At 40.9% G+C, this 22,500-nt stretch overlaps 1 protein-coding gene and 1 long non-coding RNA gene across 2 annotated transcripts in view; both read right to left on the bottom strand.

Moving 5' to 3' along the window:
- Window positions 1–10,829, bottom strand: part of LOC138974421 (multiple epidermal growth factor-like domains protein 6) — a 35,146-nt gene extending 24,317 nt beyond the window's left edge. Inside the window, exons 1-5 of the mRNA XM_070347135.1 lie at window positions 10,731–10,829; window positions 9,478–9,606; window positions 3,425–3,565; window positions 2,979–3,125; window positions 63–203 (exon numbers count right to left, since the gene is read on the bottom strand). Of these exons, the coding sequence (XP_070203236.1) occupies window positions 63–203; window positions 2,979–3,057 (220 nt within the window). The 5' untranslated portion in view covers window positions 3,058–3,125; window positions 3,425–3,565; window positions 9,478–9,606; window positions 10,731–10,829. The remainder of the gene's footprint in view (window positions 1–62; window positions 204–2,978; window positions 3,126–3,424; window positions 3,566–9,477; window positions 9,607–10,730) is intronic.
- Window positions 10,830–15,400: 4,571 nt separating this feature from the next.
- Window positions 15,401–22,500, bottom strand: part of LOC138972458 (uncharacterized) — a 9,313-nt gene continuing 2,213 nt past the window's right edge. The window contains exons 2-3 of the long non-coding RNA XR_011457623.1: window positions 20,531–20,671; window positions 15,401–15,529 (exon numbers count right to left, since the gene is read on the bottom strand). This is a non-coding gene — a long non-coding RNA (uncharacterized lncRNA). The remainder of the gene's footprint in view (window positions 15,530–20,530; window positions 20,672–22,500) is intronic.

Raw genomic sequence — 22,500 nt, 5'->3', positions numbered from 1 at the left:
AGAGTATGCATGCGTGTGTGTGCGTGCGTGCGTACGTGCGTGTGTGTGTTCATTGAACTTACAACATTCTCCCCCGATGACTCCTTCGTAATGTACATCGCACTCGCAGAATCCGTTGGCCGACGAGCACGTAGCGTGTGCTACACACTCTCCACCTGAACCATCGATACACGCAGCGCCTACTTTGGTCGGTGTCACTTTCACTGTCAGATTGTAAAATCACACATACAATATTATATAGAATCAAAGACATTTGTTCTTTAACTCTTTCAGCCCTGCTATTCGCTAGTCGTTATTTCCTCTAAATTGTTCCTGCCTATCTTAGTACCAAATAATTATACCCTTCATTCCTGGGTTCTTGAAGAAATTTGCTTAAGAAATAGGGTGTGTCAGTTTAACACATACAGTATGTGTTTAAAACCAATGAGTCAAGGTACGACAAACTCAATATTGATGTAAAGGTAATTGAACAAAGAAGATCTATGTCATGATTTTAATGTCATTGTCGCAAACAGGGGGACATACAGGTGTTGTGTATGTGACAATTACTGTCATGGTGACAAACACACAAATCAGGCCTTCTCCACACACAGACAACATGCTAAAGACCTGAAACATGCTAGTGTACTTACAGTTTGATGACCACATTAACCCAGACCAAGTATATCCAAAGCATGTCTATTGTCTCACTCACTTTAAGTCACAGAGTTCTCAGGTAATTTTGTTCTCATAGTCAAGAGGTATCAGCTGTAAGCACAAGTTCGTTTCCTGAATGTACAACCCAAAATGTTACTAATCCTGCTTACACAACACATCTACTTCAAGAGGATGTACTGCACATTATATACACCACCAAATATAAGTAATTACACACTGATGACAGATGTCTCTGTGTCATTATCTTTGTCTCAGGTAATTAACCTGTGTAAAACGTGAAGAGTTGAAAAAAATGTGCATTTTCATCTTCTAGCTTATCACCAGTCACTGTCATTTACAAACACATTTGCAAGCTCTGCTCTCTCCTCCTTTAGTTAACAAAGATCAGCATGATATCATACACGTTATCCTCTGGAAACGTATCACTGTCACTGTGTGTCCCTGCCTCTGCCAACGTTACAACTACACAATGACGTCATCAAACGGTCCTATCAATAAAGGGAGAAAACCTTTATGAGAAATTCCCCTACAAAATATCCATATCAAATTTCATAAAGATCCACTTAGTATTTTTTTAGATATGATCTCTTGCAAAATGTTCCGTTCATAACAGGTTCAATTAGTGTGTGACACGAACAGACATTAAGATCTAGCTCTCAGTAAGGTAGCCTTTTGACAACACCCAGCTGCATCAGAGCTCGATGTGTCCAAATGATGATTTTGCTGCAGTGTGAGAACAAATAGTCTAAAAAGTATCACGCCCATAACGCTGTGACACGAAACTCATTCGGTCGTGTTCAGTCGATACTGTAATGTTTTTCTTTCTTCAAACACACTATTATAGTAGCCCTTCCCAATTGCTATGCTAAAAATGACTGGTATGTGTTGTCAATGACTTTGCTACAATGTGACAACAATTTAAATAGTGTAACAAATCTCACGCCAATAACGCTGTGACACGAAACTCATTTGGTCGTGTTCTGCCAATACTATGTTTTCCTTCATAATTTCAATGCTGAAAATGATTGGTCTGTGTAGTCAATGGTTTTCTGCACGAATGCGATCTCTCGCTTTGTCGCAAAGACCGTGTGACACAAAAGTTCTGAGCGGAAGAACAATCTGCTGAGTGCAATTACGCTTCAGAAGATAGTTTGTTAAAACAGTTTATCACTCAGACACACACAGGAACACTACAACGTTATTATTCAGGCCTCATTTGCTTTCCTTTGTCATGTATGAAAGTACTGGCCTTGGTTGAAGAAAGTGACCTGTAGCTGTGCAACAGATTGGTCGCCATTTTCCGACGTGTTTTGTGAATAAAAGGTGTCAACTACCCACATACACAAAACGATGCTGTTGGTTCATTTGTGTTTCCTTATTGTTTATGTCATGCTTGTCAGTTTAGTATGCTTTGTTGTCTTCTCAAATCAATGGACGACTATAAAATAAGCATTTAAATGCGAAGGTGTTAAAACATGACCCATGATCTAAGCCGTTCATGTGAGTGTGCGTGCGGGCGCACGCGCGTGTGTGTGAGTGTGTGTGTGTGTGTGTGTGTGTGTATGTGTGTGTGTGTGTGTGTGAATGTGTGTGTGTGTGCGTGTATGTGTGTGTGTGTATGTGTGTGTGTGTTCGTCTGCTATGTGCGTATGAGTGTGTGTTTTGTGTGTATGAGTTTTGTGTGAGTCAATGTGTGTGTGTCTGTGTGTGTGTGTGTGTGTCTGTGTGTGTGTGTGTGTGAATGTGTGTGTGTGCGTGTATGTGTGTGTGTGTGTATGTGTGTGTGTGTCCGTCTGTTATGTGCGTATGAGTGTGTGTTTTGTGTGTATGAGTTTTGTGTGAGTCAATGTGTGTGTGTCTGTGTGTGTGTGTGTGCATGCTATGTGGTTGCATGTGTGTGTGTGTGTATGTATGTATATATATGTGTATGTGTGTGTGTGTGTGTCTGTGTGTGCGTGTGTGTGTGTGTGTGTGTGTGTGTGTGTGTATGTGTGTGTATGTGTGTGTGTGTCTGTGAGTGACGCGTGTATGAGTTTGTGTGTGAGTGTGTGTGTGTGAGAGAGAGAGAGAGAGAGAGAGAGAGAGAGAGAGAGAGAGAGAGAGAGAGAGAGAGAGAGAGAGAGAGAGAGAGAGAGAGAGAGAGAGAGAGAGAAAGAGAGAGAGATGATTTGGGGGTATGCAGTGCCTTGGCATTGCACTTCTACTTAATTTGTATACTTGTTTAAGGAACCACAGCGCCAAAGAGACACAACTGTGAACATTGACATCATGGCTCTCGGGATGTCTGTCAACTTTTGATTGTGCAACTTGGCTTAACGTACCGCAAGAGTTCCCTGGGCTTCCCGTTGTTCCTGCTCTGCACACACACATCTCAGACCCGGCGTCACCCGCACACGTCATTGTCTGGTGACACGAATCTGTGTCACCCGAGGTGCAACTATGGCCAACAGTGTCTTCTGGAATAGCCTCTGAAAATCCAGTTAAGCATATTCGAAAGAAATTATTGAAGGACTTTGGTAGAAGCTTTGTGGTTGTGATTTCTTTTGAAAACCCAGCATTCAAAACAAAATTGTCGACAGACTATGATCAAAGTGCAATATCCATTGACAATTTAGTAAAGCATCCCTACAAGAATATTAAAAGACAATGACAGAAGTTTTGTGGTTTCTGAAAATCAAACAAACCAATGAAAACAGTTTATCGAAAGACTAGAGATGAAGAGTAGCACTCATCATTTTCACTGACAATCAAGCAATTATAGACTCACCGCATGTCCCAGTGTGTATGTTAAGCTTAAAATCAGCATTACACAGACAGATGAAGTTCACGCACTGAAGGTTGGAATTAACCACACAAGGTGTTGTGTCTGAGCAGGACCCTCCGTGCAAAGCTGTGGAATCACTTAGCTCTGAAACAATGAAAAGTGTGGTCAGTCCATGGATCCTTGAATCGGTCATTCAGCAAGCCAATCGTTAATACACGAATAATATTTGCTTTAGTCATTGATTCAAGCAGTCAGTCATTCAGGCAGGCATACGCTTACTCATAGTCCTTTGTATAATCACAACTAGCTGATTTACTACTGTTTTGCGTTATGGCGTAAGTACGGGAGCGTGCGCGTCCTCATTATTACCACTGGTTTTTTTTTGTGCTTGTTCTTCTAATTAATGTACATCAAGATATATTTATTATACCACTGTTGATTTCTGGCATGCGCTCCACCCCCACCCATCCCCTGTTGCTGTTTGACATGTGTTTTACCAAATGCAAAATGACGATCATGCATTCAACAGATGATTCCCTTGCTAACGACCCACGCCTCTTAACCCTGCTAAAAATGACTTGTATTGTGACGTGACAATGTTACATATCCATGAACTTGTTTTGGAAGTAAGCGACATATTAACCCTATCTTTGAGTTACAAACGATTACAAACGATTCTCATACATGCTCTTAAGTGGGGAAGTTAACCAAAAAGGAAGAAAGGAGCTATCACGACATGGGTGGATTAAAGATGATTCGCAAGATGCTTTGCACAGGAAGACGTATTTGTAAAGGCACACCCCTTCTATTAATATAATAACAATAATAATAATTGTCAGTAAGTACAGGTGTCAAATGACTGATGTGAACCAGTTGATTGGGTAATGGCGATGCGCTTGAATCTGTTAGCGCACTCTTGGAGTGCACTAACTTTTCCACAGAGCGTAGTCTTACGCCCTTTGCCAAAGCGAGACTGTACTCTCATCCTCAGAATTAAATAATGACATATAGCTTATATTCATCACTTTACCTAAAAAATAACCATTCATTTCCTGCGGCTCAAAGCTGAAGCTTTTTTTCCTGACAGATCGCAGGCGCCTGTGCCACAGTTAAGCCCACTGATCTAAAAATAGAAGCGGCTGTATCTCTTCCACAAATGGTCTCTTCTCGTTTTGACTTGCAAAGATTCTTCTCATATGCCGTGTTAGTGGCATGTAGCTTATTAACCACATTACTAAATGATGAGTTAGTGTAAAATTCCCAGCAGCAAACAGAAAACACAAGTGTTATTCCGATAACGTATCAGCTAGACCAGCATGTGAAAGTCGACTCTGTTATAGTAGACTACACTGAAATACGACTGCATCAGTTCAGTAAATAGATAGTTTCCGAATTATTATTTCAAGGCAACAACAATCGGAATCGAAAATGTGTAGGGTTAAGAATGTTCTTACCATGTATACAACTTATTACCATCCTGCCTCATGCGTGCAGACAAGCAATTGTTGTTTTTGAAATGAGACTGCAGTGCAGTGCCGTGGTTCGATTGCCCTAGCCGCCTAGCAGACGACATAAACCCCGCAGCAAATTAACATGTTGGGCAAATGTGAACAAACAAACGATGGGGGCATAAAAAGTGTAGGGTTCACAGCATTCTTACGGTTCATATATATAGTACCTGTCTCCCCGATGAGTGAAGATACAACACGAGAAACATACCACATTTAATTTGAAAATGTGCTAACCGTGGCCTTGGCCGGAGTCACATCAAGGGGCAACACTCTGCACAGTCAATATGTCGAAGCTCGATGAAGGTTTCGAATCGCAAATAACTAAGAGCATAGTCCTTTCTCCGAGTTTAAATGAGGTCTCTATGAAAGATCATCACTTTTTAGCTTAACGCTACACTGGAATTTACCAACAGAAATTAAAACAAGAGTTTGCGTGTGACGAAAGCACGACACACTTGATACACCCCACACCAAAGTAGATCTGACACAAACCTGACCACACAGTTACGCCTATCTAAATGAGCGTTGCAAAATGTGCGTTTTAAATCTTCTTTTTTCTCTGGTGGTACTGACAATATCGTTATTGAAACAATCCCAGTGCACTAAGGGATTTATAGAGCAAATCTCGAAAATAATTATTGAACTCAGCACTATGCGCTTCGTTCAATAATGAATTTTCTCGATTTGCTCTATAAATCCCTTAGTGCACTGGGATGTCTCAATAACTTAAATACTAATAGTAATAAAATATGTCTTTAACGATAACGACGTGTGCTCTTTTGAGGAAATATGCCGTCGAGCGCAGAAGAAGAAGAAGAGGAAATATGTGAACGAACTGGATATAAACAGTCTCGCCTATTTGAATATAATGCAATACAGACTGCGTGATACGGGTCAGGCCCGGTCTGATCATATGCCATTTATACAATTATCTCCACGCCAAATTCGCCTAAAGATGTTAAATTATTAGATAAAGGAGCCAAGCTCAGCTGGATTTTGGTCGAACAAATTAAATATTACATTAGAAGATAAACACTGGAATTTAGCGAACGAATGCTCGACAGAAACCCGTCTTCGTCTATTGCATTGGAAAAATTTACACAATATATATCCCACCAACATTTTGCTACATAAGATGGGAATTCGTCAAACAAATCTCTGTCAGTATTGTAACGAAACCGACTTCATCGAGCACTTTTTCTGGCAGTGTAGAGCAGTGCAACCCATATGGCAGGAATGTCAAGGGTACATATTTAAATGTACCGGCAAAAATTTAAAGTTAAGCTGCGAAGAGGCTCTTTTGGGGTATTTCACACGTGATATCCCCAGAGAGAAAACCTTCATACTTAATCACCTGATAGTGATATCGAAAATGTGCATAAGCCAGTTTAAGTACAGAAATCCAAAAACTAACATGAAGGTCTTATTTCAGAACCAAGCTCGACTTCGAAATCTCTAGTAAAATTGAACTGTGTATAAGATTTTGTTTGTTTGTTTGCTTAACGCCAAGCCGACCACGAAGAGCCATATCAGGGCGGTGCTGCTTTGACATTTAACGTGCGCCACACACAAGACAGAAGTCGCAGCACAGGCTTCATGTCTCACCCAGTCACATTATTCTGACACCAGACCAACCAGTCCTAGCACTAACCCCATAATGCCAGACGCCAGGCGGAGCAGCCACTAGATTGCCAATTTTAAAGTCTTAGGTATGACCCGGCCGGGGTTCGAACCCACGACCTCCCGATCACGGGGCGGACGCCTTACCACTAGGCCAACCGTGCCGGTTACTGTGTATAAGAATATAGATAAATAATAGTATAGTGCTGTTAATGTAAATATATTTATATATGCGCCGTATGATGCTGTGCTGAAAATAGTACTGTAATTGGTAATTTGTAAATTCTCGCCTTTTGTCCATCGAGCGTTGGATTAATTAACTTGTTATGTATTGTCCCGCTGAAAATGGTATTATTTAACAGAAATATGGGAACAACAACAACAACAACACACACACACACACACGCACTCACACACACGCACATACACGCAAACAAACGCACAAACTACTAGACATAGCAAAGGTTAGTTTGTTTGTTTGTTTGCTTAACGCCCAGCCAACCACGAAGGGCCATATCAGGGCGGTGCTGCTTTGACATATAACGTGCGCCACACACAAGACAGAAGTCGCAGCACAGGCTTCATGTCTCACCCAGTCACATTATTCTGACACCGGACCAAGCAGTCCTAGCACTAACCCCATAATGCCAGACGCCAGGCGGAGCAGCCACTAGATTGCCAATTTTAAAGTCTTAGGTATGACCCGGCCGGGGTTCGAACCCACGACCTCCCGATCACGGGGCGGACGCCTTACCACTAGGCCAACCGTGTCGGTCATAGCAAAGGTGAATGAAATAGCTGTAACGTTAGAGTAACTGTAGTGAAGAGAAAAAAAAAACGAAAAAAAAAACTGTCCATCATATGAATACATGTCCAAGCTAGGTATTAAGGATAAGCGGAAAGAAGTAGAAAAAATAAAAAATAAAAAGACCCATGAAGAAGGATGCTCCCCGCCCACAAAAAAAAACAAATAATAAAAAAAAGAAGGGTTGCAGCAGCCTGCATGCAACTGAGGTAAAAAATAAATAAATAAGCGAGAGTGTACTCTCATCCTCAGAATTAATTAATGACATGTAGCTTATATTCTCCACAATACCAATGACTATGACCATAAATTTCCTGCTTCTCAATTAAAGCAGAAGTGTTGTTTTTTTCTGACAGATTGCATGTGCCTGTGCCACTGATCTAAAAATAGAACCCGCTGTGTCATATTTTAGTTTCGACTTGCGAAGATTTCTCTCATAATTATGCCATGTTAGTGGCATGTAACTTATTTTCCACATTACCAAATGATGAGTTAGTATACAATTCCCAGCAGCTAACAGAAAACACAAGTGTTATTCCGATAACGTAGCAGCTAGATCAGCACGTAGCAGACTACACTGAAATACGACTGCATCTTTTCACTAAATGAATGTTTTCCGAATCATTATTTCAAGGCAAGAACGTGAAAATCGGAATCGAAAACGTGTAGGGTTTAGAACGTTCTTACCATATATAAGACTTATTACCAGCCTGCCTCATGCGTGCAGACTCAGTGCAACGTGACGAGCAAGTTTTGTTTTTGAAATGAGACTCAGTGCAGTGGTTCGATTGCCATAGCATAGCAGACGACAGTAAATCCCGCTCAGCAAATTAACATGTTGGGCAAATGTGAACGATAAAACGATGGGGATATAATACGTGTAGGGGTCAGAGCATTCTTACCCTTCATATTTAGTACCAGACTCCCCGATGAGTGAAGATTCCACACGAGAAACATGCCACATTTATTTTGAAAATGTGCTAACCGTCGACCTTGGCAAGGGACAAAACTCTTCACAGTCAACCTGTCGAAGCTCGATGAAGGTTTCGATTCGCAAATAACTAAGAGCACTGTCCTTTCTCCGAGTATAAATGAAAGATCATCACTTTTTAGCTTAACGCTATACTGGAATTTACCAACAGAAATTAAAACAATAGTTTGCGTGTGACGAAAGCACGAAATACTTGAGACAGCCCACACAAAAGTAGATCTGACACAAACCTGACCACACAGTTACGCCTATCCAAATGCGCGTTGCAAAATGTGCGTTTTAAATCTTCTTTTTTCTCTGGCGGTACTGACAATATCGTTATTGAAACAATCCCAGTGCACTAAGGGATTTATAGAGCAAACCTCGAAAATAATTATTGAACTCAGCGCCATGCGCTTCGTTCAATAACGAATTTTCTCGATTTGCTCTATAAATCCCTTAGTGCACTGGGATGTCTCAATAACTTAAATAATAATAACTGGACATTTAAAAGTGCCTAACATATGGCTCTAGGCCCTTTACAAAAAAACATATGAAAAATAGAACAACTAAATGTACAACCTACATAAAACAATTAATCATACGGACAAAAATCACCACATGTAATTTTCACACCAATCATACCAACTTAAAGGGAGAGGAGTGCGTGTAGAAATGGAATGGAAAAGACATTAGGCCGGGTTGGTGTAATATTGTGTCAAAAAGAAAGTGTTCAACTGTTGTTTGAAAGAGCTGAGAGAGGTGCAGTGTCTGACAGAGAAGGGAAGAGAGCTCCAGAGTGGTGCATGGTGCAGCACAACAGAAGGTTCTTGCTCCGTGCTGCGTATTAAACCATGTTTCATCCGACCAGGCCTTTATATCGGATAAGACCATTCCTTCACTTGGAAACATGTCACCATTCAACACCTTGACTGCTTGCTCAGGTGAGTTGGACTTTTTTGTAATTAATTAATTTCTTCAAAAGCTACTCAAACCAGGCGCCGACCAGATCTGAGATGGTGAGTTGAACTGTGTTTACCAAAGGCAGTGTGCCTTTAAGAACGCACCTGAAGTTCTAAGCCGTTCCTCCCCAACCTTCCTTATTAGTTTGGGTGCTGAGACGCTAAGGACAGTCCTTTGTAATACGTACCACATAGACCACTGTCGGCATTTCGGGTGTAGGCCGTGCCACATGTGCACAGGTTGGTTGTGCAATCTGCCCCCGACGTGCAGAGGTTCGCGTAGCCATCTGCTGAGCACCCCTGGCCTGCCTGGATCACTGAAACACCCAGTAGTTACTACAAATAAACTGGTAGTTAGCTACCCTTGCGTCATTCGTATGCCTAGCTGTATTGTCGTGATATCTCCGTGGCAAAAACTCCGCTACGCATATAGAGTTGGCCCTTTGCAGACAAAAATCCAAAATTCATTGCGTTCACTGTTTAAAACAATGTTGCTGGAATTTTGTTTCCTTTTAGCAGTCATATTTGAAGGAGTAAATCCAACAATCCATTCCCTTATTACCACAATAAGAAAACAGAATGATTATACATGCAAGGTTAATTGCCACGCTAGAAGCGACACAAATAATAACAGCTAAAACTGAATAACTTTTGCATATCATTTGAACGATCAATCAAATCGGTATCCAAAGCAGTCAGTTATTTGTGCCTGTCTTGTCATAAAAAAGACGCTATTTAAAGCCGAACAGTGTGAGTATAATTTCTCTGAGAATCAATGCAAGGCGGTTTGTAATCATTTTAAGCAGGTAACGTTACAAAAATGCACGGTACATTTCAGTAACTCCTTAACGTATTGCCTTAAAATAGTCCAAACCGTGTACTTACTTATGTCATTCCATACATATACAATGTATTAAGTCGTTGGAGACATTAGTTGTGCGGTTATATGACATGTCAGAAAAAAAGATTTAAAATTGTATTTTTTTGCGGACTGAACAAAACATTTTTGTTCGCATTCATCAAGAACAATAACGGTAGCGGCTCATGCCAACATTGCAAGCACTTTGTTGAACCTCCGGACCCGCAACGAGGTTCGGGCGCTTTGCTCCCTGAACTAAGCCTTAGCGTCGTCAATCTGTCCCTAAACGAATTGTTAACCCTCATCACCCCCCCCCCCCCCCCCGACCCCCCCCCCCCCCCCACCCCCCCCTTTAAAAATGATGTGATCACCCCCTGTTATACACATATCTCAAGAGTCATTGTTCACTTAAAATACTATGACGCCGCTAACTGTCTCGATCTGTGTAAAATGTCACATTTAGGTCAACATTACAAATAACATACTATACGAGTTGGTAGTTATGAAACGAGCTAGGATAGAGTGTCCTTAATCAGAACAAACATCATTGAAAGCATAACTACTTGAATGTTAACGACTCACAGCATTCAGCAGCCACGGGGTCGCAGGCCAGGAGCAGGGTTGCGTGCACACACGCGTCATTGCCTACGGCACAGGACTCGTCGATAGCTTTGTGGTCCGTTTTCACTTATGTAACATAGAAACAAGCAAAATGCTGAATGGAAATAAATTAAGAAAGACCTTAGCTCTCAAAATAATGTGTGAATTCACAAATCCTGAGGGAAGAGACAGTATAGTATGTGTATGATAGCTTGGACTCGTAGTATAGTAGAGAGAGAGAGAGAGAGAGAAGAGAGAGAGAGAGAGAGAGAGAGAGAGGTCTGAAGTCTGAATGTTTTAATGAGTAGGCCTTGGGCCCTTTTGATGGAGATGAGCACATCTCAAGCACCAGCATACAAATGCACATAGTAAACAAAAACAAGAAGAGAGAGAGAGAGAGACAGAGACAGAGACAGAGACATAGAGGCACACAGACAAAGACAGAGAGAGAGAGACAGAGAGAGAGAGAGACTCAGACTCAGACTCAGAACTGTATTACAAAAAGATAAAGGTTTTAGGCAAAGCCTATTCTTCCAACCTGTCCTTTATACAACACGTAAAGACGGACGCACGTACAAAATATAGATTGAATCGGATAAAATACAGAAATACATTGTATGGAATGCAACACAATGTGCATTTAAGGAATTACATAAGGGGAACTCAAAAATTACAGAATTACATTGACATAGTTATATCTTTCATTTGGGAATGAAGTTGCTCAGATCAGCCGTTAACACTAGCACAAAATGTTTAGCAAAATAACAATCGAACAAGACATTTCATTCACGAATGATGTGTGAACGTGACTGTCTCTTAAACATTTTCACTGAAGTTGCATTTCTTATCTGTTGGGGGAAGGAGTTCCAGAGAAATGCTCCTGAGAAGGCTAAGCTCGATTTGTAGAGGTCTATGCGAGGTATAGGAGGGATGATTTTTTGGGACCCATATCGTTTTGTGGCATGTTTGAAATGTGATTGCAAATATTTAGGACAGTCGTCATTTAACATTTTATACATGAACACAGCCTTGTTTAACGTCAACTGATCTTTCAAGGGTAGGAAATTCAGGAGCTTTAGTTTATCATCCGTGGACCTATTCAAATCATACAGAATAAGTTTTGCAGCTCGGCGATGCAGGGAATTGAGTCTTTTTAAATGAACATCACTGCAGTTATCCCAAAGTGTTGAAGCGAAGTTTATATGAGGCATTATGTGGGCGTAATAGAACATGTTGAGTGCTTCAGAATCTGCGTAATGCCTTAATTTTGATAACAGGTACACATTCTTTGATACAATTTTGCAGATATTACTCAAATGAGTTTGCCATTTCAACTCTTGATCAATGGTAACACCCAATAATCTATGTTCCCTAACTTGCTGCACTTGAGTTGAACCAACTGACAGTTGTAATTGTAAAGGACTTAATTGGTGTTTTTGTCTCGTGGTTATCACCATACTCTTAGTTTTAATCGGATGAATGATCATTGCATTAGAAACGCACCACTTAGTGATTTCATCCACACTTGTTTGAAGAGAAGAGTTGACGGATTCCAAAGATATGTGACTGGTGTGGACAGAAGAGTCATCCGCAAAGAACTCACATCTAACTTTTTCATCGCACACATGAAGGGGTGAATCATTTATATAAATACAGAACAAGATACAGACCCTTGAGGGACACCACTCCGGACAAACTCGTTTGACGAAGTTTTACAGGTAATGGATACATACTGTTTCCGTTTTGAAAGATACGATTCAAAAAAGGCACAGGCGGAGTCGTCTTTTAAATAACACTTTAATTTCTTTAGTAGAAGTGAGTGATCTACTAGGTCAAAGGCTTTCTTAAAGTCTAGAAACAACGCTCCCGTTATTTCTGCTTTGTTTATTGCTGAGAGCCAAGTGTCGCATAAAGAGCCAGTAAATGCCAGTAAATGTTTGTGTATGTGCATGTGTAAGGGTTTAGATAGAACCCACTTCAAAAACAAAAACACCTACATTCAAATACAAACAAATATATATGAAAATGTAATGATCCCAGAATTTAGTTGAGCAAGTGACTAAAGACTTTTTGAAAGAAAAGACATTTTGATATACTGAAAAGTACAAGAAAAGAGTGAACAAAAACAAATAATAATCAGAGGGAGGGATATGGAACAGCCAAAACTGAGACAAATGCTTTCGTAATTTCTTTACAGTAAATACAAAATGTTCAGAGAATTACCAATATATCTAACATTGACTGACTGTGTGATGATATCTTCTGATATAGCTATTCTGATGAACACGTGGGGGAATTCGGGGGCTGTGATTGGATGGTCTCTTCCGATCATCAAAGCATAATGCTGCGGAAGTCGGCCATTTTTCTCAATATCCAAAAGCATATTGTCGATAACAAAGACGCATGGTTCCGGTTTCTTCCACGTGTATAAAGTACACGCATACCTCGCCAGGTTTGTTTCTGTGACTAGTCGACAGACGATGCCATTTTCTTTGTGTGTGTTTTTGTTGTTGCTTACTGTACATGACATACATTACGTGTAAAATCCAGTTCTTTAACAGGCAACAAACCTTGCAAATTTCCAGAAGCTGCTATCTGAAGCGACCTATCTCTGATTCTAGCAGACGATCTCTCCAATGTTTAACACACAATCAGCAAACTCTCTTGTCACATAGAACGTCCATTGTATAGTGCAGTGTTGAAATGAAGTTACAGGTCTGAAACATTTAGTCGTTTCTTCTGAGACAATCCTTGTTCTCTTATCATCTACAGATTTACCGCAGTCTTCACCACGCGAATTCCCAACAGAAGTCAGACTTTCGAACATACAATATACGTAGGCAAGCATGATACGTCATGACGTATTGTTTCTGTGATATATTGTATGCTATGATTTTTTGCAATGATGTTTAGCCATAGTCCGTTATACGCCTAGGTGTGCGAGAATATGTAAGCGCAGTGCTTTAAATATGTCCATGTGGGAATGTGTAAGTGGACGTAGTCGAATGTCCATGTGGGAATGTGTAAGTGGAGCATATAAGAATGCCCATGTGTGAATGTGTAAGTGGAGCGTGTAAGAATGTGTAAGTGGAGCGTGGTCGAATGTCCATGTGTGAATGGGTAAGTTGAGCGTATAAGAATGTCCATGTGTGCGATGTGAAAGTGAGACATGGATGTGTTCATGACTGAATGCGTAAGCACAATGCAAGGAATGGCCAGAAAGGTATGTGGGAGGTGTGTTTATAACCTGCCCTGTTATATAGTGCTATATGTCTTATGTAAAAACAATGTCCTGTTTGTATTATTGTTATGTACCACGCCTGAATTTCTCTATAAGATAATAAAGTATTCTTATTCTTATTATTATTCTTATTCCTAGCATATTGAAGTAATGCTAAACATCCGGTTATCTCGAGTTTTCTCCGTAATACATGTCCGTGGGTTTTTCAATGTTCGGTTATTTCCGTGGCTTCATGCGCCGAAAGGGAACCGCCGTCTGCAATCAACGACATGGACCATTCTGGTACTTGTTGCTGACAAAAACATGATTTTAACACAGAATGTATATTTAATGTCAGAATTTAGACTCGAACAAGTATAATGCGACTCGTCGGCATTATACTTGTCTCGTCTAAATCTCGGGCCCTATTGCTACGCTGAAAACACAATAGCTGGTACTATTGGTCTGTTTCGACAGTGATATTAAAATCGAGACCGGAGGTCTCGATTTTGATATCACTGTCTCAACAGACCATAGCAGAAGACATCATCACACAGTCCGTCAATATTGGGTACTATTATCTGCATCCATCTGGTATATTACGTAAACGAACTCAGACCAACACGTTACAGTGTGTATTCTGTTCATGTTTTGGTATCGCTTAGAATATGTTCTTTCTTCGAATGGGACTAGCAGACGAACTTTTGCACCCGTGTTCCAACGTTCAAAACTGTATGAAGTTCAGTTTTCTTGGGCAAAATAGTGTATGAAACCGCTGTATGTTTTTTAAATTGATGAAATGTGTGCATTTGGTTGCGTGTGATCTGTTTATAAAATGAAATATTGACGAAAACTAACCGTCGGAATGCAGTTTTTTGTCCAAGCAACTCAGTTCAGAAAATGTGAAAGGGGAACTACTCTTGTCGCTAGACAGAGTACGAGCGTTACTTGCCTTTAATGGAAGGGCGCTGGTTCTGAGCGACGCTTAGTTCTCGAGATAGGTGTTACCAGATGACGTCATTTATACTTTCGTCATCGGAAAGTAGTTCCCTCAAAGTCTAGCTCATCAACCTGTGAGCTATCGAGGATTCAGGCCCGTTGTTGGGTAAGTGATTTTGGTTGTTGGGTAAGTTACCGAAAAATAACTAGCCCTGCACGTTTACAGAGAGAAAGAAGCAGAGGGGGGAATAACATGTGTTTCTGATTATCATCACGAATGGCATAGGGCAGTCGTATGAGTATTTGCTTTCCTTGGTGTCAACATTTTTTCATTTAGTGTATTTTGTATAAATGTTATTTATTTATTTTCTTATTTATTTATATTTTTAGTTGTACATGTTTTGTTCATGAGACCTGAACAGACAGTTTGACTGAATGTCTGACATATGTAGAGAATGTGTATACTTCATGTAGAGCAAGAACTTACCGCAGACACCCGCAGATGCAACATAATAATCTGCACACACGCATGACTTTGGTGACGTTGACGAAGGGCATTCAGCGTGTGGATCAACGCAGACTGCACCTATGCAGGCGCCGCCAGGCCTCCCTACCCCTGGATCTGTTAAAACATATCGGTTTCGGTTAAAAGCCTTGCCATGTAAACGATTCGGCTCACCATCTCACAGCTGATCAGGCTTATACACAAAATACGACCATCCCTCAATTTGGACACACAGCCACATTGAACATCCTGACTGCTTGCTGAATACTGTTAGATTGTAGGGGCTAACAAGTTCATAAGAAGCCAGAAGAGTCAGTTAAAAAAGTATTCTGATCAAAATAATGTGGACAGAGAGAAGCCGCGTTGTTGAGTGTTAGATGTGCAGTGTCCAAGGGGAGGGATGGTCCTATTCCATGTGAAAGCCTGGCCGGGTCTCAGAGGGTGAGTGGAATTGTTGACACAGGAAGCTTTGTCTTATACATATACATATACTCTTATACATATAGATACTTGAGGAATAGCCGGGTGAATCGCGAGACAGAGTATGCAGCGTGGCAGTTCGCCGGCTTAGAGCACGTGTTGAAAATTTTCATCCACCAGTTTGTGCCCGGGGTCCACCTGAATAGGCCCACCAAATTGGATGCAGAATATTTACGATGGAAGGGGTAGTATATATTGGCAATATTTTGAAGATGGGAGGGATTTTGTACACGAATTGCAATACTTAGATGTACCACCTGTGCAGAAAAGCGCTGTGCAGAAAAGCGCTGATTTTGTGTGGTGGAAGTGAAAGAAGTGAAGAAGTAGAGCCGAACAAAAAAGTGTTTATTTTCGTAGTTCGTATCGCGAAACAGAGTATTTATTCACCGCGGTTCACCGCAACGCAAACACACACACACACACACACACACACACACACCGCACCGCACCACACCACACACACACACACACACACACACACACACACACACACACACACAGAATCCGTATATATATATATATATAGATAGATATATATAGATATATGACAGTGGATTTTTCGCGTGGCTATAAATAGATTTGACCTTTGCACTTTTACAGTGAGGACAACCGGTGCAAGGAAAGTGTTCTGGACAGTGACCTTCTAAAAATAGTAACGGGAATATCTGAAGCTGCTTGTCATACCGTAGCATTCTGATCAGTCATCGCTCAACGGCTATCGCCAGTTATCTCAGAGAATGAGCCGTACTCATTTTGACCTGAGTTCAGGATGATACCGTGGCTGTGATCGGAATCGGGTGCGTCTCAGAATCTCGTCCTCTGTTTGTGACATTATCACCAAAAGTAAAATCTTCCCAGAAAACTTTGATAATACTATTTACACACTTCTCAGGGTGTACCTTTTCAGTTTAAACAAGAAAAAATATAACATTGCCTTTAGTTTGCCATATATTGAGCAGTATTTGGACCATGTGTGCAAAATCACCCGTGTAACATGGAAACAATAAAAGACAAAAAAACTGCATTTATAAGGCTGAAAACGACTTTTATTCAGTTATTATTGTTGAATAACAAGCCATTATAGAGTTCAATATGAAATGATTACACGCAAACAACAAAATAATGTTTTTTTCAAAGTTCCATGCATTCGTCAAAATAAAAATGAAAATTAATTAATAATATCCTGATCAGAACATGTTGATACATGGCATTCATTCAGTCTTATTGACATTTAACCTTCACAATAGCATATATACAAAGATTTGTTGCTCTAAGACAAAATGTTAGAAAATTATCCCAAAAGAATGCAAAATGGTCACCGATGTAACATGGAAAGATCACTTTTGTAACAAAGAAACGGTAAATGCTTTTTCCCACAAACTTTACTAAATTAAGCTGATTTTGCAACCAGATTCTTCTTAGGTAAAATGCCAAACACTAAAACAGGAACAGAAAGAAAACAAGAGGCGAAGCCTTCAAGGCTCACGTAAGAAATAGACAAACAGTAACACAAACTCAATCACTCCGTCACACATACACACCCACACACACAGTAAGCTTAGGTGACACTGTGCAAGAAAGAGAGACACTAGATCTAGATCTGTCTGTCTGCATGTAGCCTACTTACAGGGACACGACTGCCAAATAGTCTCGGCCCGCTCAAAATAACAATGACCGAGACCACACACACCACGCGAGAGAGAAAGACTACAGGGAGGCATGCCGTCATGATGCATCAATTGACGTCAAACACTTTTGACCGTGACGTAATCTTATGCGAGCTTTATCCATAGTCTTGGATAACCACTCACACATAGACTCGGAAATGTTAAAGTTTCTACCACAGACATACACACGCACAAACACACACACACACGCACACACACACGCACAAACGCACAAACGCACAGACAGACAAAGTTACGATCGCATAGGCTAAGTTACGATCGCATAGGCTACACTTCGTGAGCCAAAAAGCTGGACAAAATCAATCAAACTTTGCCGAAAAAAAAAGTAAAATAATTGAAAAGAGGTGCAGCAGGGGGCGTCACTTGATGACAAGCGAGAGCTGCAGCCGGGGCTGGATTCTGGGGTGCAGCCGGGGCTAGATCTTGAAGTGCGGCAGGGATCGGTGCTTGAGCGGGGGGAGGAGCAGCGTGGATTGGTGCTTGAGCAAGGGGTGGCACTCGAGGAGCGGCTGGTTGTTGAGCAATGGGGGGGTGAATTTGGGGAAGTTCAGGTCCGAGGGCTTGCCTGTCCCAAGTTCCTGCCTCACGACCATTCGAGCAAACGCCCATCCCAGACTGGCACGCAGCACAAAAGCATGACAGCAGTCGTGTGCAGAGCACATTTGGCTCGACGCACCTGATGCTGTGCAGAGATCGGGTGCCTTTGAGTGTCTTGACCACTCGACCTCTGTCCCTCTGGATGTCGGTCTGTGGCACCCAAAAGAACGACCGAAAGGAGTGGCCGTCGCACTCTCCATCTCCAGGCTGCTTGTGAAGCAAAAGTCAAAGAGATCTTTGGCGTTGTCGATGTTGGCCGCTCCTGACTTCACAGCATTCGCAGCGCCGTGCTTTACGACGGCACTTTCTCCATCAGATGCACCTTTCCCGTGGCGCGATCCAAAGAAGTTGCGCTCCCATGTGCAGCCGAAGTCCTGTATGGTATGGGAGATATCGCTGAATGGGCCTTTTGATTTATATTGTGCTGCACAGCCGTCACTCCATTGGATGGCATGCTCAACGGAAAGCCCTCTGATGGTCTTGAGGTGGTCCATCGCAATAGTTGTGAAGGCGTAGACTGCATCGTAGTCGTGGCGCCTGTCATCACTGATTTTTGTTTCTCTTTTAATCATGAATTTTACGTCATTGTTTGCTTACATTCATTTCACTGAAGAAGGGCGTGGCCCGAAAGTCTTTGGAACTTGGTGTTTACTGTGTTTTTTTTCTTCTAATTAATAAAATAAAAGTATAAGATTTTTTTATCACTTTAAATTCAAAGTCATCTGTGCACAAACATCACTTTCATTAAACAGGTCTCACACAGAATGTAATCTACACCCACAAAATATTTATCGAAAGAAAAACTATTATTAACAAATGTTTAGCCTAATTTTTCACTTCATAGAATATCATAGCAGCAAAAACTCACCTTTTCTCAAGAACCTTGGGTGTTGATCACTTTTGTAACAAAATCACAGACTTCGGAAACATGCTCGAAATCTTTCTTCGCTGCCGGAAGCTGAACTATTTCTCTCTGTAACTGCGCATGCGTAGTCACCTGCACCTCTAAGGAAGTGACAACGCGCAAAATAGTTCTAATCTTTTTTCAAAACTCTGAACATTCTTTGCAAAACCGTTCACCATCGTAACTGAATTTTGAAGAAGCATGTCATATTGCGCAACTTTCAACTTAGTTTGCAGATGCAATTTTGAGAAAATAATACTTAAATAACATTTAGCTTAGCGATTTTATATGCCCTTTCATGTCAAGATCGTGTTGAAGATGAATATGCAAATTCTAAAGTTCAAATTTAGGACTTGTTGCTGTTGCACGCGTGTGGAAAACTATGTTACGAAAGTGATGGCAAACTTTCAAGCGATTAATTTCGTTTAAAAAAAACAATTCTGTTGACAAAATAACATTTCAACTGTCAAGTACGCTTAAACCAAACACACATAACAAGAATAGCAGTCCTTGGACATTCTAAACGATTCTTGTAGTGAGGTGCAAAACTAGTTGATGGTTCATGTCAAAGATCAGACCTCCATTTTTCACGCATCCAATAATTTTTTTCGCAAAACAACCTTCATAATAATCATGCAAAATAATCAGTTTTGTTTGTACTATTTCTTTATTCATTTTACTTCTCAAAAATACCAATCTCATGATTCAAAATTCAGTATGTTTCAACTGTGGGCTAATTTGATTATGGCACACACAAAAGGTTCAGTTTCTGAGACGCACCCAAGATCAAACTTCAGATTTTGAAGAAGCTCTTTCTCATTCAGTATTCTTGCAAATACCGTACGGGATTGACGCCACACGAAGGAAGGGAGATAAACGCGCAAAACACTGGAGAAGATAAGGAAGAGTTACTGGGAATGGATCTACTGGATCTACAGAAAACCCAAAATCGGTTCACCGCGCCGCTCTTAGAGCACATGTTGAAAATTTTCATCGACCAGATTGTGTCCGGGGTCTACCTGAATATGCCCACCAAATTTGAAGCAGATCAATTGAGAACTTTGGCCGTGCATTGCGAACACACACACACACACACACACACACTCACACACACACACACCCACACACACACACACACACACACACACACACACACGTTCTTTCTTTATTTGGTGTTTAACGTCGTTTTCAACCACGAAGGTTATATCGCGACGGACACACACACACACAAGCCGTATATATCTATATATATATATAGTGTCATTTCTAGTCGGATGCTGTGGGTTCATTACGTGTGTGTGTGTGTGTGTGTGTGTGTGTGTGTGTGTGTGTGTGTGTGTGTGTGTGTGTGTGTGTGTGTGTGTGTGTGTGTGCATTACTTGGTGAGAGTGAGCGAAAGAGCGTGTGTGCGTGCGTGCGTACGTGCGTGTGTGTGTTCATTGAACTTACAACATTCTCCCCCGATGACTCCGTTGTAATGTGCATCGCACTCGCAGAATCCGTTGGCCGCCGAGCACGTAGCGTGTGCTACACACTCTCCACCTGAACCATCGGTACACGCAGCGCCTACTTTGGTCGGTGTCACTGTCACTGTCAGATTGTACAATCACACATAAAATATTATATAGAATCATAGACATTTGTTCTTTAACTCTTTCAGCCCTGCTATTTGCTGGTCATTATTTCCCCTTAAGATTGTTCCTGCCTATCTTAGTACTAAATATACCCTTCATTCCTGGGTTCTTGAAGACATTTGCTGGTCATTATTTCCCCTTAAGATTGTTCCTGCCTATCTTAGTACTAAATACACCCTTCATTCCTGGGTTCTTGAAGACATTTGCTGGTCATTATTTCCCCTTAAGATTGTTCCTGCCTTTCTTAGTACTAAATATACCCTTCATTCCTGGGTTCTTGAAGACATTTGCTGGTCATTATTTCCCCTTAAGATTGTTCCTGCCTATCTTAGTACTAAATACACCCTTCATTCCTGGGTTCTTGAAGACATTTGCTGGTCATTATTTCCCCTTAAGATTGTTCCTGCCTATCTTAGTACTAAATACACCCTTCATTCCTGGGTTCTTGAAGACATTTGCTGGTCATTATTTCCCCTTAAGATTGTTCCTGCCTATCTTAGTACTAAATACACCCTTCATTCCTGGGTTCTTGAAGACATTTGCTGGTCATTATTTCCCCTTAAGATTGTTCCTGCCTATCTTAGTACTAAATACACCCTTCATTCCTGGGTTCTTGAAGACATTTGCTGGTCATTATTTCCCCTTAAGATTGTTCCTGCCTATCTTAGTACTAAATACACCCTTCATTCCTGGGTTCTTGAAGACATTTGCTGGTCATTATTTCCCCTTAAGATTGTTCCTGCCTATCTTAGTACTAAATACATCCTTCATTCCTGGGTTCTTGAAGACATTTGCTGGTCATTATTTCCCCTTAAGATTGTTCCTGTTTATCTTAGTACTAAATACACCCTTCATTCCTGGGTTCTTGAAGACATTTGCTAGTCATTATTTCCCCTTAAGATTGTTCCTGCCTATCTTAGTACTAAATATACCCTTCATTCCTGGGTTCTTGAAGACATTTGCTGGTCATTATTTCCCCTTAAGATTGTTCCTGCCTATCTTAGTACTAAATACACCCTTCATTCCTGGGTTCTTGAAGACATTTGCTAGTCATTATTTCCCCTTAAGATTGTTCCTGCCTATCTTAGTACTAAATACACCCTTCATTCCTGGGTTCTTGAAGACATTTGCTGGTCATTATTTCCCCTTAAGATTGTTCCTGCCTATCTTAGTACTAAATACACCCTTCATTCCTGGGTTCTTGAAGACATTTGCTGGTCATTATTTCCCCTTAAGATTGTTCCTGCCTATCTTAGTACTAAATACACCCTTCATTCCTGGGTTCTTGAAGACATTTGCTAGTCATTATTTCCCCTTAAGATTGTTCCTGCCTATCTTAGTACTAACTATACCCTTCATTCCTGGGTTCTTGAAGACATTTGCTAAAGAAATAGGGTGTGTCAGTTTAACACATATGTGTTTAAAAACAATGAGTCAAGGTACGACAAACTATATATCGATGTAAAGGTAATTGAACAAAGAAGATCTATGTCATGATTTTAATGGCATTGTCGCAAACAGGGGGACATGCAGGTGTTGTGTATGTGACAATTACTGTCATGGTGACAAACACACAAATCAGGCCTTCTCCTCACACTGACAACATGTTAAAGACCTGAAACATGCTAGTGTACTTACAGTTTGATGACCACATTAACCCAGACCAAGTATATCCAAAGCATGTCTATTGTCTCACTCACTTTAAGTCACAGAGTTCTCAGGTAATTTTGTTCTCATAGTCAAGAGGTATCAGCTGTAAGCACAAGTTCGTTTCCTGAATGTACA

Source organism: Littorina saxatilis, linkage group LG8 (assembly GCF_037325665.1).
Source record: "Littorina saxatilis isolate snail1 linkage group LG8, US_GU_Lsax_2.0, whole genome shotgun sequence".
Lineage (NCBI taxonomy): Eukaryota > Metazoa > Mollusca > Gastropoda > Littorinimorpha > Littorinidae > Littorina > Littorina saxatilis.
This window is presented reverse-complemented; position numbering and strand designations above follow the sequence as displayed.